At 40.9% G+C, this 16565-nt stretch overlaps 1 protein-coding gene across 1 annotated transcript in view; it reads left to right on the forward strand.

Annotated features, from left to right (window-relative positions):
• The window catches only part of CPXM2 (carboxypeptidase X, M14 family member 2), a 69488-nt gene extending 59633 nt beyond the window's left edge, over window positions 1–9855 (forward strand). Inside the window, exons 12-14 of the mRNA XM_083506141.1 lie at window positions 1262–1401; window positions 3409–3508; window positions 7698–9855. Of these exons, the coding sequence (XP_083362267.1) occupies window positions 1262–1401; window positions 3409–3508; window positions 7698–7969 (512 nt within the window). The 3' untranslated portion in view covers window positions 7970–9855. The remainder of the gene's footprint in view (window positions 1–1261; window positions 1402–3408; window positions 3509–7697) is intronic.
• The last annotated feature ends 6710 nt before the right edge of the window (window positions 9856–16565 follow it).

Here is a 16565-nt window from a genome sequence, read left to right on the forward strand (position 1 = left end):
GGCAGGAGCTGGGACCGAGCAATGGGAGCTCACCCCGTCGCAGGGATTCAAACTGCCAACCTTTTGATCGGCAAGTCCTAGGCTCTGTGATTTAACCCACAGCGCCACCCGCGTCCCTATCTCCGGGTTAGGACAGTCTAAAAAACTGAATGAAACTTTGTAGATAAAGCATCTTTGGAAAAATATTAATTCAGACGGAGTAAAAATGTTTCTTACTCTTAACTGGGAAGGAGAAAAGCTTTAGCATAGCAGCAGAACCCGACACTGTGATATTTTAATCTTTCCCTATCGACAAGCTTAACATCTGCATTACATAATCCTCCTACAGAGAAACCAGAAGGTGTTTTCAGGCTCATTAAGTGCTCGGTAGCAGCTGTATAGTAATATTTTCCTGCCCCCCACCTTCTCTTCACTTAGTTCCATCCATGTTCCTCTATATTTGGTCATTATAAAGTAAATGAATTAAAACAATTAAAATTCATCTATAAGCTTAAAACTTGCCATATAATTTGAAATTCAGTTTGCTCACGAACAAAGTATTCCTATTCCTGGTAAGAAAAATAGAGACAAAACTACATATATATATATATATGCATGCAAAATCATCATAATAAATGAATTTCCCAGATATAGTAACAACTGTTTAAAGAATAGTACGCATACCTTTGTCATCAGCAATTTAGTTGCATTTTTGTGAATAATCTTTATAAATTAATTTCAGTTTGACTGTAACAAGTGTTCTGCAACAATGTACTTTTTTTTAACCAACCATTTAACATCCTGATGACCTGCAGACTAAGTTGTGGTGGCCTGACATTATCCTCTTTGGATGAGAAAGTAATAATATTTACAATTTAATCACATGCATGTCAAGACTTTTGAAACTGAAGACTTTTGTAACATTGCCATCTTAAAATTCATGACTTTCTAAAAAGTTCCTGGAAGTCCATCCAGATTCTGAAGCCCCGACAGAATACAAGGCTAGGCTAAATTTCAAGATGTCTGTTATATTTTTAAAAATGAATATAAATCTTCACATTTTACTGGCAGAATGTTTTATGAGTTCATTTTAATTAAATTATTGATATCATTACAAAATGCATGCATTTCCATAAAAGCTTTTTTATCGAATCTATTTTAACACAACTATTAGGGAAATTTAATTATTTAAAATGATTGTGTCTGGTTCCTAGATTAAATAAAAGCTGTATTTTATTTTTTATTACATTATTTTTATTTGTTCTTTTCATTGCATTGACAGGTATAAATGACTTCAGCTACCTACATACAAATTGTTTTGAACTATCCATATATGTTGGCTGTGATAAATATCCCCACGAAAGTGAATTACCTGAAGAGTGGGAAAATAACAGGGAGTCCCTTATTGTTTTCATGGAGCAGGTATGAAATAATAACACTTGGGCTGATTCAAATCTAGATCTGTTCCAATTGAATTCCTTTTCTTTAATTGGGGTGTTTTACATCTGGTTACCACAACTCACTGTTTTCTATTACTTGCCTATAAGATTATCAAGGGGAAGAGCAGAATGCAAAGTCTTTCCAAAGACACTGGCAGTTGAGTCAAAATCTGGGTCAGGCTCCACTAACTCAGAACAGAAAGGTATACATCTGGCACATCACGTTCCGAAAAGTCAAAACAAATCACTTCCCTGGGGCCTGCTCCGTGAAACTTGAGGTTGTGTCCAGTGATGTGCAAATGGAGCTCGACTCATGCAATGGGAATTCCACTTCCTCTCCACCCCCGGTGTGTCCCCAGAATCAGCTTCAGAGCATATTTAGAAGGTGTTGAGAGGCTGCAGGGGTGAAGAGGAAGTTACATTGCACAAGCAGAAATCTGATACGTGAGCAAGATGGCAGCACTGGATCCAAGACTTAGAGCTTTCAACGTTGCTTTTGAAAAACATGGGTCACCATTTCCCTATCTTGGAACAGAAATAACTGCAATATAGTATTGGTAATGTATGTGTCTCTTTCTGAGAGAAGTAGACATAGACATACATACATGTCAGAAATAGACATACGTACATGTTGCCATCTCCGTGAATCTCATGCCACCAGAACATGTTTCTAAATGTAAACAAAATACAGGGTCTTTGATTTTCTCCTTATGCTATTAAAGGTGGATTTGGATGAGATGCAAAGTACATTTGGATAAGCAATGACTGCTGAAAATTCTGTGAGACTCTACCTACCTATGCATGTGTCCTCAACATTAACTTTGCCTTCCTCGTTTTCTACACATCGGCAACTATTTCCCCCACTTGACGTACCTGCACTGCTTTTATCTTTGCTGCCCATCTACATATAACCCTCACCCTTCTTATATAAATTATATAAATACCGATGGCCACCAGGTGCACAGGACATGTTGGGTGCTTGAATTATTTAATGCAATCTTGCTAGAGCCATCTCCTATCCATCCGACAGCATGCTCAAGAGGCCATGGGAAGGTTCTTGAATGATATGCATACCATGCAAACCAAGTCGCTGTGTGCAGGTGCTAAATGCTTTGCGGCATTTTGCCTGTCATAAAGAGTGGTCATGTCGTGCCTTGTGAGATCTCCAGGGGAGGAGGACTGTGTGAAAGAAGGAAACACTGTCTTTTGGGTCATGGTACCAAGGCTGTGGAGCAACATGCCTATCCCGTTCCATCTGAGCCCTTCGCTGAAGGTTTTAAAACAAAGCTTTAATGGGCATTCAAGGTGATGTAATTCCTTGCTATGGGAGGAGTTTAGGAACATAGGAAGTTGGCTTACATCAAGTAAGTCCATTGGCAGCAGCTCTTTGGGATTTTTGTTGGGGATGGGCCTTCCCAGCCCTACTGGGAGATGCCATGGATTGTATCTGAGAGCTTCTGCATGCAAAGCAATTGCTCTGTTTCTGAGCTATGGTCTTTTTCCAAGTTTGTGTGTGCTTGTGCTAAATACACTTTGGGGAATGATTTTTATGTGCTTTAGTAGATATCATTTTAATCACATTTGTAGTGTGTCATATTTTGAAGGAGAAAAAAGCATAAACACACGCAGTCAATAAATACCAACTGAATCTACCCCACAAGATCCATGTCATGTTTGATGCTGGAAATATGGCACCACCCAATACTGGTAGAAAATGATCTCATTCATAAACGTCCAGTAAAATATCATTCATGGGCACCTCTGACATTCATCACTTTACTTTTTTTTTTTCTCTAAGAGCATATGTTTCTTTTCAAGCTTTTGGCCTGATGTGAATTACTGTACATAGTTTTGGAACAGCATATATATCATGCAAAAATACCATTCTCTATGATTTAGTTGACATCATTTGGTTCATCATGACTGGCAGTCTTCTCTTTTTCTGTCAATGCCTAATTTTTCACTTCCATGTACTTACTTCTACTGACAGGTGCACCGAGGCATTAAAGGCATGGTGAGGGATCTACATGGCAAGGGGATTCCAAACGCTATTATTTCTGTAGAAGGCGTTAACCACGACATTCGCACAGGTAATTGCATGCCTCTGTGTCACAAGAGAAGGGTGAAAGGAGGACTGGAACACACAATGCCAAGTTAATTAGCTGGCAACTTTATTAATGAGGCACTTTGTTGAGTTGAGCATGGGCTTTGGTACAACATCTGCACAGCATTATTGTGGTCCAAATTTGTCATGTTGGTGGAGCTGCCCACCTAACATCGCAATGGGGGGAGGTATTGGTTTATTCTATTTCCTATTTTTGTTATGGATTTTGTTTGGTTTTTATCTTGTATTTTTATGTTGGGAACCACCCTGAGAACTATGGATGAAGGGTGGTATACAATTGTTGTTGTTGTTGTTGTTGTTGTTGTTGTTATGACCTTGCCCATCTGACTGCGTTGCCCCAACCACTCTGGGCAGCTTCCAACATAATAAAAGCACAGCAAAATATCAATCATCAAAGAACAGGGATTCCTGCAGATGTGTTCAGAAAGTGGTGTAGTTGTTAATCTCCTTTACATCTGATTGGGAAGCTGGTGGGTGCCAGTGCTGAGAAGGCTCTCTGCCTGTGTCCCTGTAACTTCACTTCTTGCAGTGAGGGAACCACCTGAAGACCCTTGGAGCTGGACCTCAGTGTCTGGGCAGATTGATGTGGGTGGAGACACTCCTTCAAGTATACAGGGTCAAGGCTGCTGCATGATGGAGCCATATTTTATGCCATATGGCATAAAATAACTTGTCTAAGTATGCATGTCAGTTATCTACTGTCTGGAAAAATCAGGTTTTGCTTTGTTGTTGTTGATTTTAAAAATGAAGCATATCTTTACAGTTCAATCCTATGCATGTCTACTCAGAAGTAGAACCCATTGAATTCAGTGAACAGCAAAACCAGGCTTTCTTGACACCATCCTTTGAACAGTGTATAGTTTGTGACACCATAGCAAGGGAGCATTCCCTGAGGCAGCCTATATTTACAGTTGCTATGTATATCACTATCTCAGAAGCATCACTGTTGCCCAGAAAGCAAAGTCTCTTCCTGAAGCCCAGACTAGAAAAATAAAAGAGGGCAGGATAACTAACCTACTGAGAGAAATTGGGGGTGGAGGCAAAACGTTTGCCAGTTGCTGCAGATCAAAAAAATACCTAGATTATTTTCCAAGTGGAAGACTGACATGTGCCTTTTGGAAACAAAACCCCTGTGCTTCAGGTATCAAATATTTGGGCAAGCTTTGTTTGGAATGTTTACCTGCTTGCTGTATGCCATTCTTAAGCAAATAGGTTTTGAGGGTCAGTATGAAAAGTGAGGTGAGCTGAATACCAATCAGCCTGCTCTGTGTGTTCTATCGCATTTCAACAATTTAGTATAATTTGCCAAGGTGTTTCAGGTTCACTGCTATAGTATAGATGGTTTAGTTTCAACTCTCAGCTGTTCACAGGAAGTGGTGGATATTTGCTGGTTAAAGGTACCCCTGCCCGTTTTTCGGGCCAGTCGTGTCCGACTCTAGGGTTGTGCGCCCATCTCATTTAAGAGGCCGGGAGCCAGCGCTGTCCGGAGACACTTCCAGGTCACGTGGCCAGCGTGACGAAGCTGCTCTGGCGAGCCAGCGCAGCACATGGAAATGCCGTTTACCTTCCCGCTATAAAGCGGTACCTATTTATCTACTTGCACTTAGGGGTGCTTTCGAACTGCTAGGTGGGCAGGAGCTGGGACCGAACGATGGGAGCTCACCCCGCCGCGGGGATTCGAACTGCCGAATGTAGGATCAGCAAGTCCTAGGCACTGAGGTTTTACCCACAGCGCCATCCGCGTCCCCATTTGATGGTTAGGTTAGGCTTAAGCTTTTTGTGTGTGTGTGTGTGCTACTCATGACCCACTTATCTTCTGGGGCACAATTCATATCCTCTTAAATATGAGCAGAACCAGCCCAACAATGATCAACATGCATTCCATTAATGTAACTTGTCTTTTTAGTATAGTATTTCAGGGCATTGTAAGTTACCCACGGGCAAGACAAATAATAGTAACGGTGTCATTTTGCATTAGTGTGAAAACAGGGAGCTGTTTTGTGTATTTATGTTTTTATGTAGCATTACATGCTCAGAAACATGGAGAAAGGCTCTCAGCGGGCTACAGGTAATCTGCAGGAGAAGTCACTGGCTTCACAGGGAATAACCCAGATTCAGCATGTTGACAATACTTCAAAACAAAGTGCAGGCAATTTACCTTTCGAAATGCCCTGCATCGTGCAAGAAATGTCAACTGCAAGAGACTTTCTACATTCTTTATAGGAATTGTTTATAGGAAACTTGAAAATATGTTCAAATATTTGCCTACCTCTTTCCCTTGTAAGCTAGTATTTTGATGGCAACCCCTCCAGAAGAAGTGCAGCTTGTATTAAGTGTTGGGAGAAAAGGCAGCTCAGTAGTAGTGAACTTGACTTTTATGCAGAATGTCAAAGGTTTGATCCCTGGCGTCTTCAGATAGGGACTGGAGAAAAAGTTGTGGCCTAAAACCATGGAAAGCCACTGCCAGACTGTAGACAATACTGAGATAGCTCAACCCATGGTCGGACCCAGTATAAGGTAGCTTCCTGTGTTCCTATTATGCACTCAGAAAAATAAAGGAGACTCTGCAGGATGTACAGATAAGGTCCTCATATGCAATAATTTATCTTATTTTCTAACAGTTAACATTATCTTATACCGCAAAGCTCATGGTAGTTAAATCATGCATATACTGTACTAACTCCACCCCAAAAGAACCCCCGTGTGTGTGTGTGTGTTGCTGTGATCCACAACAGGTTCCCAGCCTGCTAATTAGCAGCCCAATTCACAATATTTAGATTTCAGCCAATTGAGTCTCATTGGAATCAATGGGTTTGAAACAAAGTTTAATCATACGCTTTCGTTTCCCAGGCAGAAGAATCACTATTGTGGAAGGATAGAATGAGACATAAACACTGTAATGGTGGCTATGTTCACATCAGTGGCTTAAAACACAGCAAAGCCCCCCCCCCCTGCTGAATTTCAAGCTGCATTTGCATGGTGTTGCTTACATCAAAGAGGGGGCAGGGATGTCTTCTCCTGATACACCTGACCTTTTTGGCTTCCCTGCTCCTGCAACACCCCTGGAACTCCTATTCGTGAAGCTGCTGTTTGCGCATGTGTGGCAGCTGTCAATATAAAGCGAATGCAGCTTAGGTTTTCTAGCCAGATTGAATCTGGTTTGAGAGGAAAAGTGCATCAGACAGCAGTAGTTGTTGATAAACTACAGGGTCCATATGATTGTGGCTAAAGTTGTGTGAATGCAGCTTTAAAAACTAGCAGTGGGAGTGCACTGGAAGTGGAATAAGTGGTAATGTGAACGCACCCAGTGTTACATGATGGCAATTCACATTTTTACTAATCATACAGAGTCTTCTTCTACATTTCCCTATTGAAGGATGCTAGAATCTATTATCAGATGAAATGCAGTGCAGAGCCTTTGTTTCTTCGGATTCTTCAAACAGAACCCATTTTTTTATTGACTTTTGGAAAAACGAATCTCCAGAACTACTGATCAGTGACATCCAGTTCTATCTACCTACTCCATTGCTAACAGTGGAGTAGGAAATGATTTATTATTATTATTATTATTATTATTATTATTATTATTATTATTATTATTATTAAAACTTGTATACTCCTCTTCATCCTTTCTGTTGCATTGTGGAGGTTGATTTTGAGGGAATGATGTTGCTGTTTTCCTCACACTACCTGTGTGTTAGTATCTGCAAGCCTTAAGTTATTCTTCAACCTGTATATTTTCAGGTTATTACAAAGATGCCATAAGTCTCCAGTGTTCTTTCCATCAGATGAAAATGGCTCCTAAAGGCTAGTTAGAACTTCCTTGGGGAAGGAAAACTATTGGAAGATGTAGTCTTGGCACAAAGGACGGTGACCAAAATTATTTATTTAGAACAAACTCAAACAAACATGAGGAAAACCACACCAGAGATCCATGTCCCCAGCTGCCCCAGTCTTGGTTCTAAAGCTATTGGGTGAAACTTTGACTGGAGCTGTTGCAAACCTAGGTGGACTGGTACAAAATATAGACTGGACTCCCCAGCATTACAAATTTGAAACAATAAATGGATAAGCTCCTTGATACTAAATAGAAAGATGGAAGTTAAGGCTAAACAAAAATGTATCACAATATTTGTTATTTCCTTCTTCAACAGCAAGTGATGGAGATTACTGGCGCCTTCTAAACCCTGGAGAATACGTCGTCACTGCAAAAGCAGAGGGCTATACTGCTGCCACCAAAAACTGTGCTGTGGGTTATGACATGGGTGCGACCCGGTGTGACTTCACCATCAGCAAAACCAACTTGGCCCGAATCAAAGAGATCATGGAGAAATTTGGGAAACAGCCCATTAGTCTGTCACTTCGGCGGAACAGACAGCGAGCAAGGCAGAGGCGCCAGCAATATAGACAACTTTCTACAGTGTAACAAATTATGTTATCATGCTCTGCATCTAAACTGAGACCTACTCCCGTAGTAGAATGAATATATATATATATATATATATATATATATATATATATATATATAATATCAACCCTGTCTGACAGTATTCTAATTAGGGATCTTTTATTATAGAATATCTTGGGATTCCACTACTTAATGTTAGATTTATATGCTCATCTGAAAAATGTGGAATAAAATATTGTCTTCTAAAAAGATCTGATGCGTAACAATTGCATGTGGCACTGGTATTCTCTGACCCAGAGGAGAGGCTTTATAACCAGAAGAAATTCCACACATATACAGCCGCAGACCATGTACTTCCTTGAAACCATTGAACTAAAGATTCTGCAAATACAAGCATTGGGTTTGGGGGGTAGAAATGAGATTTCAAGATTCAGCACTGAAATACTTTTGAGCTGGGAGACAGAATTCAGATTCTGCCCAAGATACTATCTGTGGCACCTGTTCTGTCATTAATCCAACAAACGAAATGCAAAAGTGAACAAAGATGTCTAAAGCAAAAGCAATTAAAATGGTGCCCATTTTTCATGGAGGAATGAAACATTAGATCGAGAGGTTCTTTCAAGAGTTATTTCAGATACCACCTTTGTGGTGCCAGATCAGTCCAACTGGGGCCACGTTGGAACAGATTTCAACATGGTGTCATGAAGGCAACAGCTTGGTGGACAAATAGCTCTGCAAAAGTGACCACTGAGCTTCACCTCTTACCCATCACCAGTCACCATATTGTTGCTGAATGTTCAACAAATGCACCACCCTTGCAAATATGTTAAAAGTGACCTCAATATTTGGTCTCACTATAAAGTTAACATCATCTTTAAACTAGTGTTCCATATTCTTGCTACTTCCAGGTTCACTGGACAAGTGACAGGGAGAAACCCCTGGATAGAATACCAGGGAAACTTCCATTCTCTAACATTAATAGTAGCTTGAGTATCCTCCTAGTGATTTGCAGGACATAAACTAGTTAAAATTATTGAAAAGCAGGCTTCTTTATAGTTAGATTGTGATGGGCCAGAAAGATTAGGAGGCTTGGAGCACAGCAACTGGGCCCTGAATCAAGACATCGCTGCCATGAACTCAACAGGTGAGCTTAGAAAATTGATTCTCTTTCAGCTCTGCGTCACACCTGCAACACAGAAATAACATTATTTACCTGCCTTGCAGAGATATAAGGATAATGTATGTGAAAACTACAGATGTGATATATAAACGGTGTGTTGCTACTGTCTTTATAAATGAATGACATCAGCTTGTAAAACAACCAACCAGTCAATACCGGACATTTTCTTCAACTTGTGTAACATGATGTAAGCTCGTATCAGTTATATAGGGTTTGAACATGATTATGCCATTCAATAGCAGAATCTCAACTCTTCTCTTATGACTGAAAATAAGCCAATTGTGTCACATATAGAATCATGCATGACAACAAGACTTTACTGAGCCCGACTAAGTACAGTGGTACCTCGGGTTAAGAACTTAATTCATTCTGGAGGTCCGTTCTTAACCTGAAACTGTTTTTAACCTGAGGTACCACTTTAGCTAATGGGGCCTCCCGCTGCTGCTGTGCCGCCTCCGCGTGATTTTTGTTCTCATCCTGAAGCAAAGTTCTTAACCCGAGGTACTATTTCTGGGTTAGCGGAGTCTGTAACCTGAAGCGTCTGTAACCTGAAGCGCCTGTAACCCGAGGTACTACTGTACACTGTTTGTTAACCATTATGATTTTTAATTGCAGTGGTTGTCTTACTCAGTATATACTTGTGAGACGTGTAAAAAACAAATAATGATTGTCTCAGTCACATTCAGAACTAAAGGAAATAAAACTGCTGCAAGTAGGAAATTGACAGTGGATGTGCAACATACTTGTTATATTCAATTTATTAACACTAACCAACATATCCTCTGTGATGAACAGAAGCCACAAAATGTGCAGAGTGACTAAGTCTCATTAAAAGCAAGCAGCACGTACATTCCAACCACTGCAAATCTTCACGCTGCATCCATCTGATGATAGTGCTTGTTTACAGGTAATGAGGCTGAAGAATGTGTGCATGTATGGAATAGAACCTCAAAATTGTAGAGGTGGAAGGGATCCTAAGGAGCATCTATTCCAACCCCTCGCCGTGCAGGAATCTCAATGAAAGCATCTATGACAGATGAGCATCCAACCTCTGCTCTCTCTCTGTGTGTGTGTGTGTGTGTGTGTGTGTGTGTGCGCGCGCGCGTGCGTGCATCATGACACCAACACAAAGCATTGATTATGAAGGGCACATATATACAAATTCCATTTCTTTCCCTTTAGATTACAAGGAAATGGGAAGCTTAAAAAAGGATTGTCTTCCCTTTCATAAATTACTGCGTGGTGGACATACCTTATACCAGGTGAGTATTTTTGTCAATCAACACCAATGTTGTCTACTGCTGACTAGTTGTGGCTTTGCAGGACTTCACACCACCAGATTCCTACCCCTTTTAACTGAAGATACCATGGATGAATCTGGGACTAGTGCTGGATATTGGGTTGTGTGGGGAAGGGGGTACAAAATTGAGAAGATCCATAATGGAGAAAATCCATTTGGGTTGCCAAATTTTAGCCTTGCTCAGGGCACCATATTACCAAAGGTTACCAAACTACACCCCTGCTGGGACCTTGTGTATGTGCTGGACCTTTGAGTGACGATGCCATACAAAATAACTGTGCTCTCCATAATAGATGGCATCTATTAGGGCTGTGCATGGGAGCCAACTGGATCCCAGATCCCAAATGAAATCAGGCAGATTTGGGTCAACCCATGGTTTGGCTGGATCAGGTTGAGACAGCCTTGGATCACATCAGGTCCACCTGGGGAGATCTCCTTCTCCCCCAGCCTTCTCAATAGCAACTCATTATATGCATGAAACCTCCCCTAGTCCCACTAACTTCTCACTGGGGTTGCCAGCTTTTCAACTGGCATCAATAGCTGTGCCTTTAATGAGAGTGTAACATAATCCCCTGGCCATATCAGGGTACTATTAAGCACTGTTCCTATCCCTTGGTCAGTTGTCAATCCTAACTTCCAGTGGTGCATATAGTGAAAATGTTCCCATCACCCCATATCTCTCTCCCTAAGCCCTCTGCTTGTCTGAGAAAGCATGCTCACATGACTGACACAGAGCAGAACTGCCACCTTCTAATGAGGCAGCAGGACAGAAAAAATGGTGGGTTGCTAAGGAACAGCCAGCACGCTCTCCCAGAAGACTGTTCGTGATGGCTTAATTTTAATCTCTCCTCTAACAACCAAGTAGCAAGTGGCATGTCCTGTGAACCAGAAGAGATTTGGCACAGGAGGAGCAGATAGGGGAACTGCTGGGCACTGACCAATGAATTGCAGAAGACTGGAATGGTTGCTGTGGTAATTAAACATGTGGTCAGAAGTGGGAAGTACATCTACACACACACCCCCGCCCAATTTGACTGCATGACTGTGCAAATCCCTCAAATTTGTTTGGGTCTTGGATCTCTCCTGCATCACCATTATTATTTATTAAATTTGTATATCGCCCTTCATCCGAAGATCACAGCGCAGTTCACAACTGAAAAAACAAACAGAATGGGAATACAAAATACACAATAAAATAAAAACAAACCGATAAACCCATTCCCACAAGCACATTTACAAGGACATAGAATGTTAATCCGCCAAAGGCCTGGTTATAGAGAAACATTTTCTCCTGGCACCTAAAATATGTAATGAAGGTGCCAGAATTCCCAGAATTTCCCAGACATACCCAGAATACTGCAGTTGGAAGCAGTGTCCTGTTGGAAATCGGCAAAATGTTTTGGAAAATCCAGATATTTGGCAACCCATGTCGGTAATGTCACTTTGGCCCTCCCCACCCCCAATAGCTGAAAAACATAATTTTTGTGATTTTGCCAAGAAAGCTCAACAACCTCTGTTTCTGGTTTTTCGTTTCTTGAGATATGGCAACCCTAATGTAGACCAAAGCATGGAGTTTAAATCTTTAAAGTACAATACTGTCTCATGAAGTACCCATGTGGGTAGGTGCTTTTTGTGTAGTTTTTGTCATATATGAATCATTCTGAAGCCCTGGCAGAATAAGACAATGCTTTTGTTAAATGGATCTCAGTTCTCAGGATTAGGGACTTAAGGCACAGTCTTGTTCTGAACATAATGTAAATTATTGTATTGATATTTCATGAAAAGGCTGGAATCGGATTGTTCCACTTTGCTTTGACTCAGCAAGAGAGTTTCTGAGCAATAAAACTGTGCCCAGAGGCAGTGAATCCATCACGTTTAATGCAATCTTGTGGCGGTTCAGCTATGAGTCAAAAATTCAAAATGTCCAAAGACTTGCTCTCATTCAGGCATATACTTCGTCACCTGAATTGACTAGCATTTGTCAGGATGTATTATTGCTTGACGTCACTCTAGGTTTTGAATTAGATATTTATAGAAGAGTGTGGTTTGCGAATTTTGATTTATCTACAAGTGGCTGCTTAATCCACTTCTGCTTGTTGCTCTGATCTGCTAGAATGGCTAGATCTACTGTGAATCTGTTGACAGATCTTGCTGAAGGAAAGGTATGTTTGCATTCTGTAAACCTAAGACTGTTTTCAGTTTTACCTGATCCACTGACTCAAGATAAGCAGGGGGAATTGAAAACTGGGACTCTAGAGGATGACACCCTATTTACACTAATGTTTGAACTTTCAATTATTATTTTTACTGAAAGTAGCATCCCTTTTGCTACGTAGGCCAAACCTCAGAGGCTCTTTCAATTTTTCACCTCACAAAAGGGGCCTTTTCATCCTTTCCTTACTCCTACGTACAAAATAAGTCTCTCTCTGCCTAGTGCCACTTTGTGGAGTACTTTAGGAACAACTTTCTGATGGTAAGAGTTGTTTGACAGTGGAACAGGTAGTGGACTTTCATTCACTGGAGCTTTTTAAATAGAGGTAGAATGACCACCTGTCAGGGATTATTTAGCTGTGATTCCTGCATTGCAGGGGGTTGGACTAGATGACCCTTGGGTCCCTTTCCAACCATACAATTCTATGATTCTATTATAAGAAGCAATGCAAATACAATAAAAACCATTCAGCATCCAGCCCAATGCTACTAGGTAAGGTCTCATTGATAGCCTGGGAGTGAATCTTAAGAAAGAAGTTGCATCCACTCCAATGTCTCACCCCTAGAGGCCTTCTGGCACAGCCAATTTGCTCTGGAGGAGAGGTATAACTTGGCAACAGATACACTAGTTCATCACCAGCAGCGCCAGGGACAGGATTATCTCCTCGCTCTTTTCCTCAACTGCCTCCCATGGTGAACACAATAAGGAACCCCTGAAAAGCCAGGACCAATGGTTTGATGTAAGTCAAGAAGTTCAGTTTGTGAATATGCTTAAACCCCAGGCATTAAAGTCAAATTATCTGTAAAGTACTTAACATTCCAATTTTTAAAGTGGAATATTCCTTTCAAATTGCCAGTAATTTCCAGAATCTTTTTCTGTGGATGAATTGCCTGCATTTTATTCCTGCACTTTGACTGCATATATTAAGCTCTGATTCAAAACAGATCTGCTATATTTGCAGGTAATCTAGATTCTAGACTACGGTTTGAGAATCAGTTAACGTGAACTGCCAGTGTAAAGACTATAGGGAATCCACAAAACATTTAGATGTGACCGCTGTGGCATCTCGTCTACTCTTGCTTACGTTGTTATGCTTCATTAAACCCATCAGTATACTTGGAGCCAATAGGTTTGAGTGAGTCATAGGAAGCCTGAGGTATTATATAATTGGAATGTGCTGTGTTCTTCTCTTAATTGAATTTTTTTGCTGAGAATAAACAATATTTGTACTTCTAATACAGTCTTGGGAAAACCTTTTTTATATAATTGCATCAGGATCAGAACTAATCAACTCAGATTTAATGAGAAGCACAGTAAGTCTTTTGTGGAGAAATTTGCATATTTGAACCCACCTGAACCCTAGGCATTTGGAAACAGTGACACTTACTTCCTAGTAAACATGTTTTGCACTGGGAAGGACTGATCCTGAAGAGAGCATACCAAGTGTTCATGGAACAGAAGATTTAAGCTCTGGCCCCACCCCCCATTTCCTTATCTTTATCCAGCCTTCCCCTTAGCTGTGATTCCTGCATTGCAGGCAGTTGAGGTAGCCCTTGAGGTCCCTTCCAACTCTACAATTCTATGATTTCATATTGTGTGGAAAGATATGAAGGAAGATTCTAACAGTTTGTGGGAACACACATAGAAGCCTCCCCACAATTGGAAATCCTGCATTATCAGGCTTACTTGTGGGAGTCCTGAAAGTACATTCACTCAAATGCACCCCTTCAGATCTTCCTAGTTGGGGGGTGGAACAGGCAGTGGGGATATTTGGGGCAGGGCTGGCTTTCATGACCCCTCACCCTCTGTTCACGGTGAGATACATTGTCTTGTGGCCAATGCTGGTCTTACTCAGAGTAGGGCCATGAAGTTTAGAGGCATGGTCTAGATGGGCTACCTTCCCTGGTTGATAAGTCCCATCTGCCACTCACTTACCTCTACAGCACATGCAGAAACCGCCTTCTTGACCATTGGACCTACTATTGGTTTCGTCTGCTCAATCTGCCAGAGCATATCTTTGCATGCAGGGGAAGTCCTTAACTCAACGAGGGCTTGACATCCATTGGCTCTCCTCACCTGGTTTAGTCGTTCAGTCGAAGCAGGTCCTGGGTGTGGCTGCTGTTGCATGGTAACAGCTTCTAGGAGCCACAGGTGGGAGCCGAGTGCAGGGTGAGTGGAATAGGGGCAGTGCTCTTGGGCCCATTAAATTATCACAAGCAGATGAAACTTAATTAAAAGCAAATGGTGTTTGTGGTTTGGCCAACAAGCAGTATATTCATAAAGCAACAGTGATATTTCATGTTCAGTGATGTAAAGGACAATGGGATGATAATAATCTGAATCTTTGTTTCTCAAAAATGACAAGTGGGTAATGGGTATTTTTCTCTCTCAGTTATTACTTATGCTGAATGTTGCAGAACATCTAGGCAGTCTGATGGTGACTTACATCTTACTTGACACCTGGTTATCTGAAACTTCCTGTTAGATGTGGTAAAGAAACTATCCAACTATGAGATACGGGTGGAAATTGCCACTGTTAATTAAGTCAGTAGCTAAAATAATTAATGTGCTGCGTGAAATATGAAATAGATTATGAAAAAAATCCTTCTTCATCCATGCCTAAATATAACTCCCAACACTTACTTTTCCACAGAATAAAAATGTAATCAGGGACAAAACTGTTGATTGTATGAAAAGAGCTATTATCTGGGAAGACAAAATGACTGCACAACTAGAGTAGATATTGCTTATTCCGTATATTAAACAAGAAAAATATCAAGGATTAATTTTTTTCAGTGGCATGTGGAATAATGATGTTGCAAACAAATGTCAGGGCTGTATTATATATATATATATATATATAAAACATTATTTTCTCAATAAACCTTGATGTATCACTTCTTGGATTTCATCATGGCGACCTCACTTTAATGCAAGGCTGGGGAATCTGCATCAGCTAAGAAAATGTTGCAGGGATGAGATCATGTGACGGGCTGTGCTTTTGGGGAGTGAGGTGCAAAGGAAGAAGAGAGGATTTTCAGCAAGGTGGTAAATGGTTTGGGTGAGGTGATAAGACAGGTTCTTTTGAGTGAGGTATCAAGGGAGGGAGGTTTGGCCAGGCATAAAGGGAGACAGGTAGGCAAGGGGTTGGTGGGTAGATGGGGTTGGTGAGTGAACAGGGGCAGCAGCCTCTAGTGTAATAATAATATGTGCCCATGCATAGTCTCTCCTTTTCAGATGTGGGTGAAGCTGGTAGGCAAAGTTGGAGGTGTGGCCAGAAGGTGCAGTCTTCCTTCCCCTTCATGCGCACTGCGTGCAGTGAAGCAACATGCAAGACTAATGTACTCTGCTAGTTATTCGCAGATAACAACTCTCCATTCAAAGAGGGGAAACAGAAGATGTTGTGGATATTAGCGACTTGGCTCTTCCCTCACCTCTGCCATCATTGGGAGGTGAAAAGTATGGCTTTGACAGCAGCGTTGCTATCTCTGATTTGTGGACTATTGTTCATTGAGAAACACAGCAGATAATCAGAAATAACTGTTAAGAGGTTATAACCAAAACACCCTGGAATGACCTGTTTGCATAGCTATCTCTAAATCATGATTACTGAAAATAAACTCAAGCCTATATTGGGCTTAAATGAAATTGCATTGGCCAGGATGATCAGAACGCAACTAATCAATACAGCATTGTGAAATGATTGTCATTGGTAAATAACAGCCCATTGTATATTGTTTGGGATACTTCATGGGAAGTAATTCATACATGAAATTAATAATGATGACAACAGCAGCAGCAGCAGCAACAGCAACATGAAATGTGTGGTGTAACTGTTGGCAAATCTCAAGTACAGCATCTGTTTCTTCATATTTAATGTTGTATTTAGAAGTACACTTTCAGCCTGAAGAAACTTAGTCTT

The sequence above is a fragment of the Podarcis liolepis genome, assembly GCF_965112155.1.
Source record: "Podarcis liolepis genome assembly, chromosome: 5".
NCBI classification, from domain to species: Eukaryota; Metazoa; Chordata; class Lepidosauria; order Squamata; family Lacertidae; genus Podarcis; species Podarcis liolepis.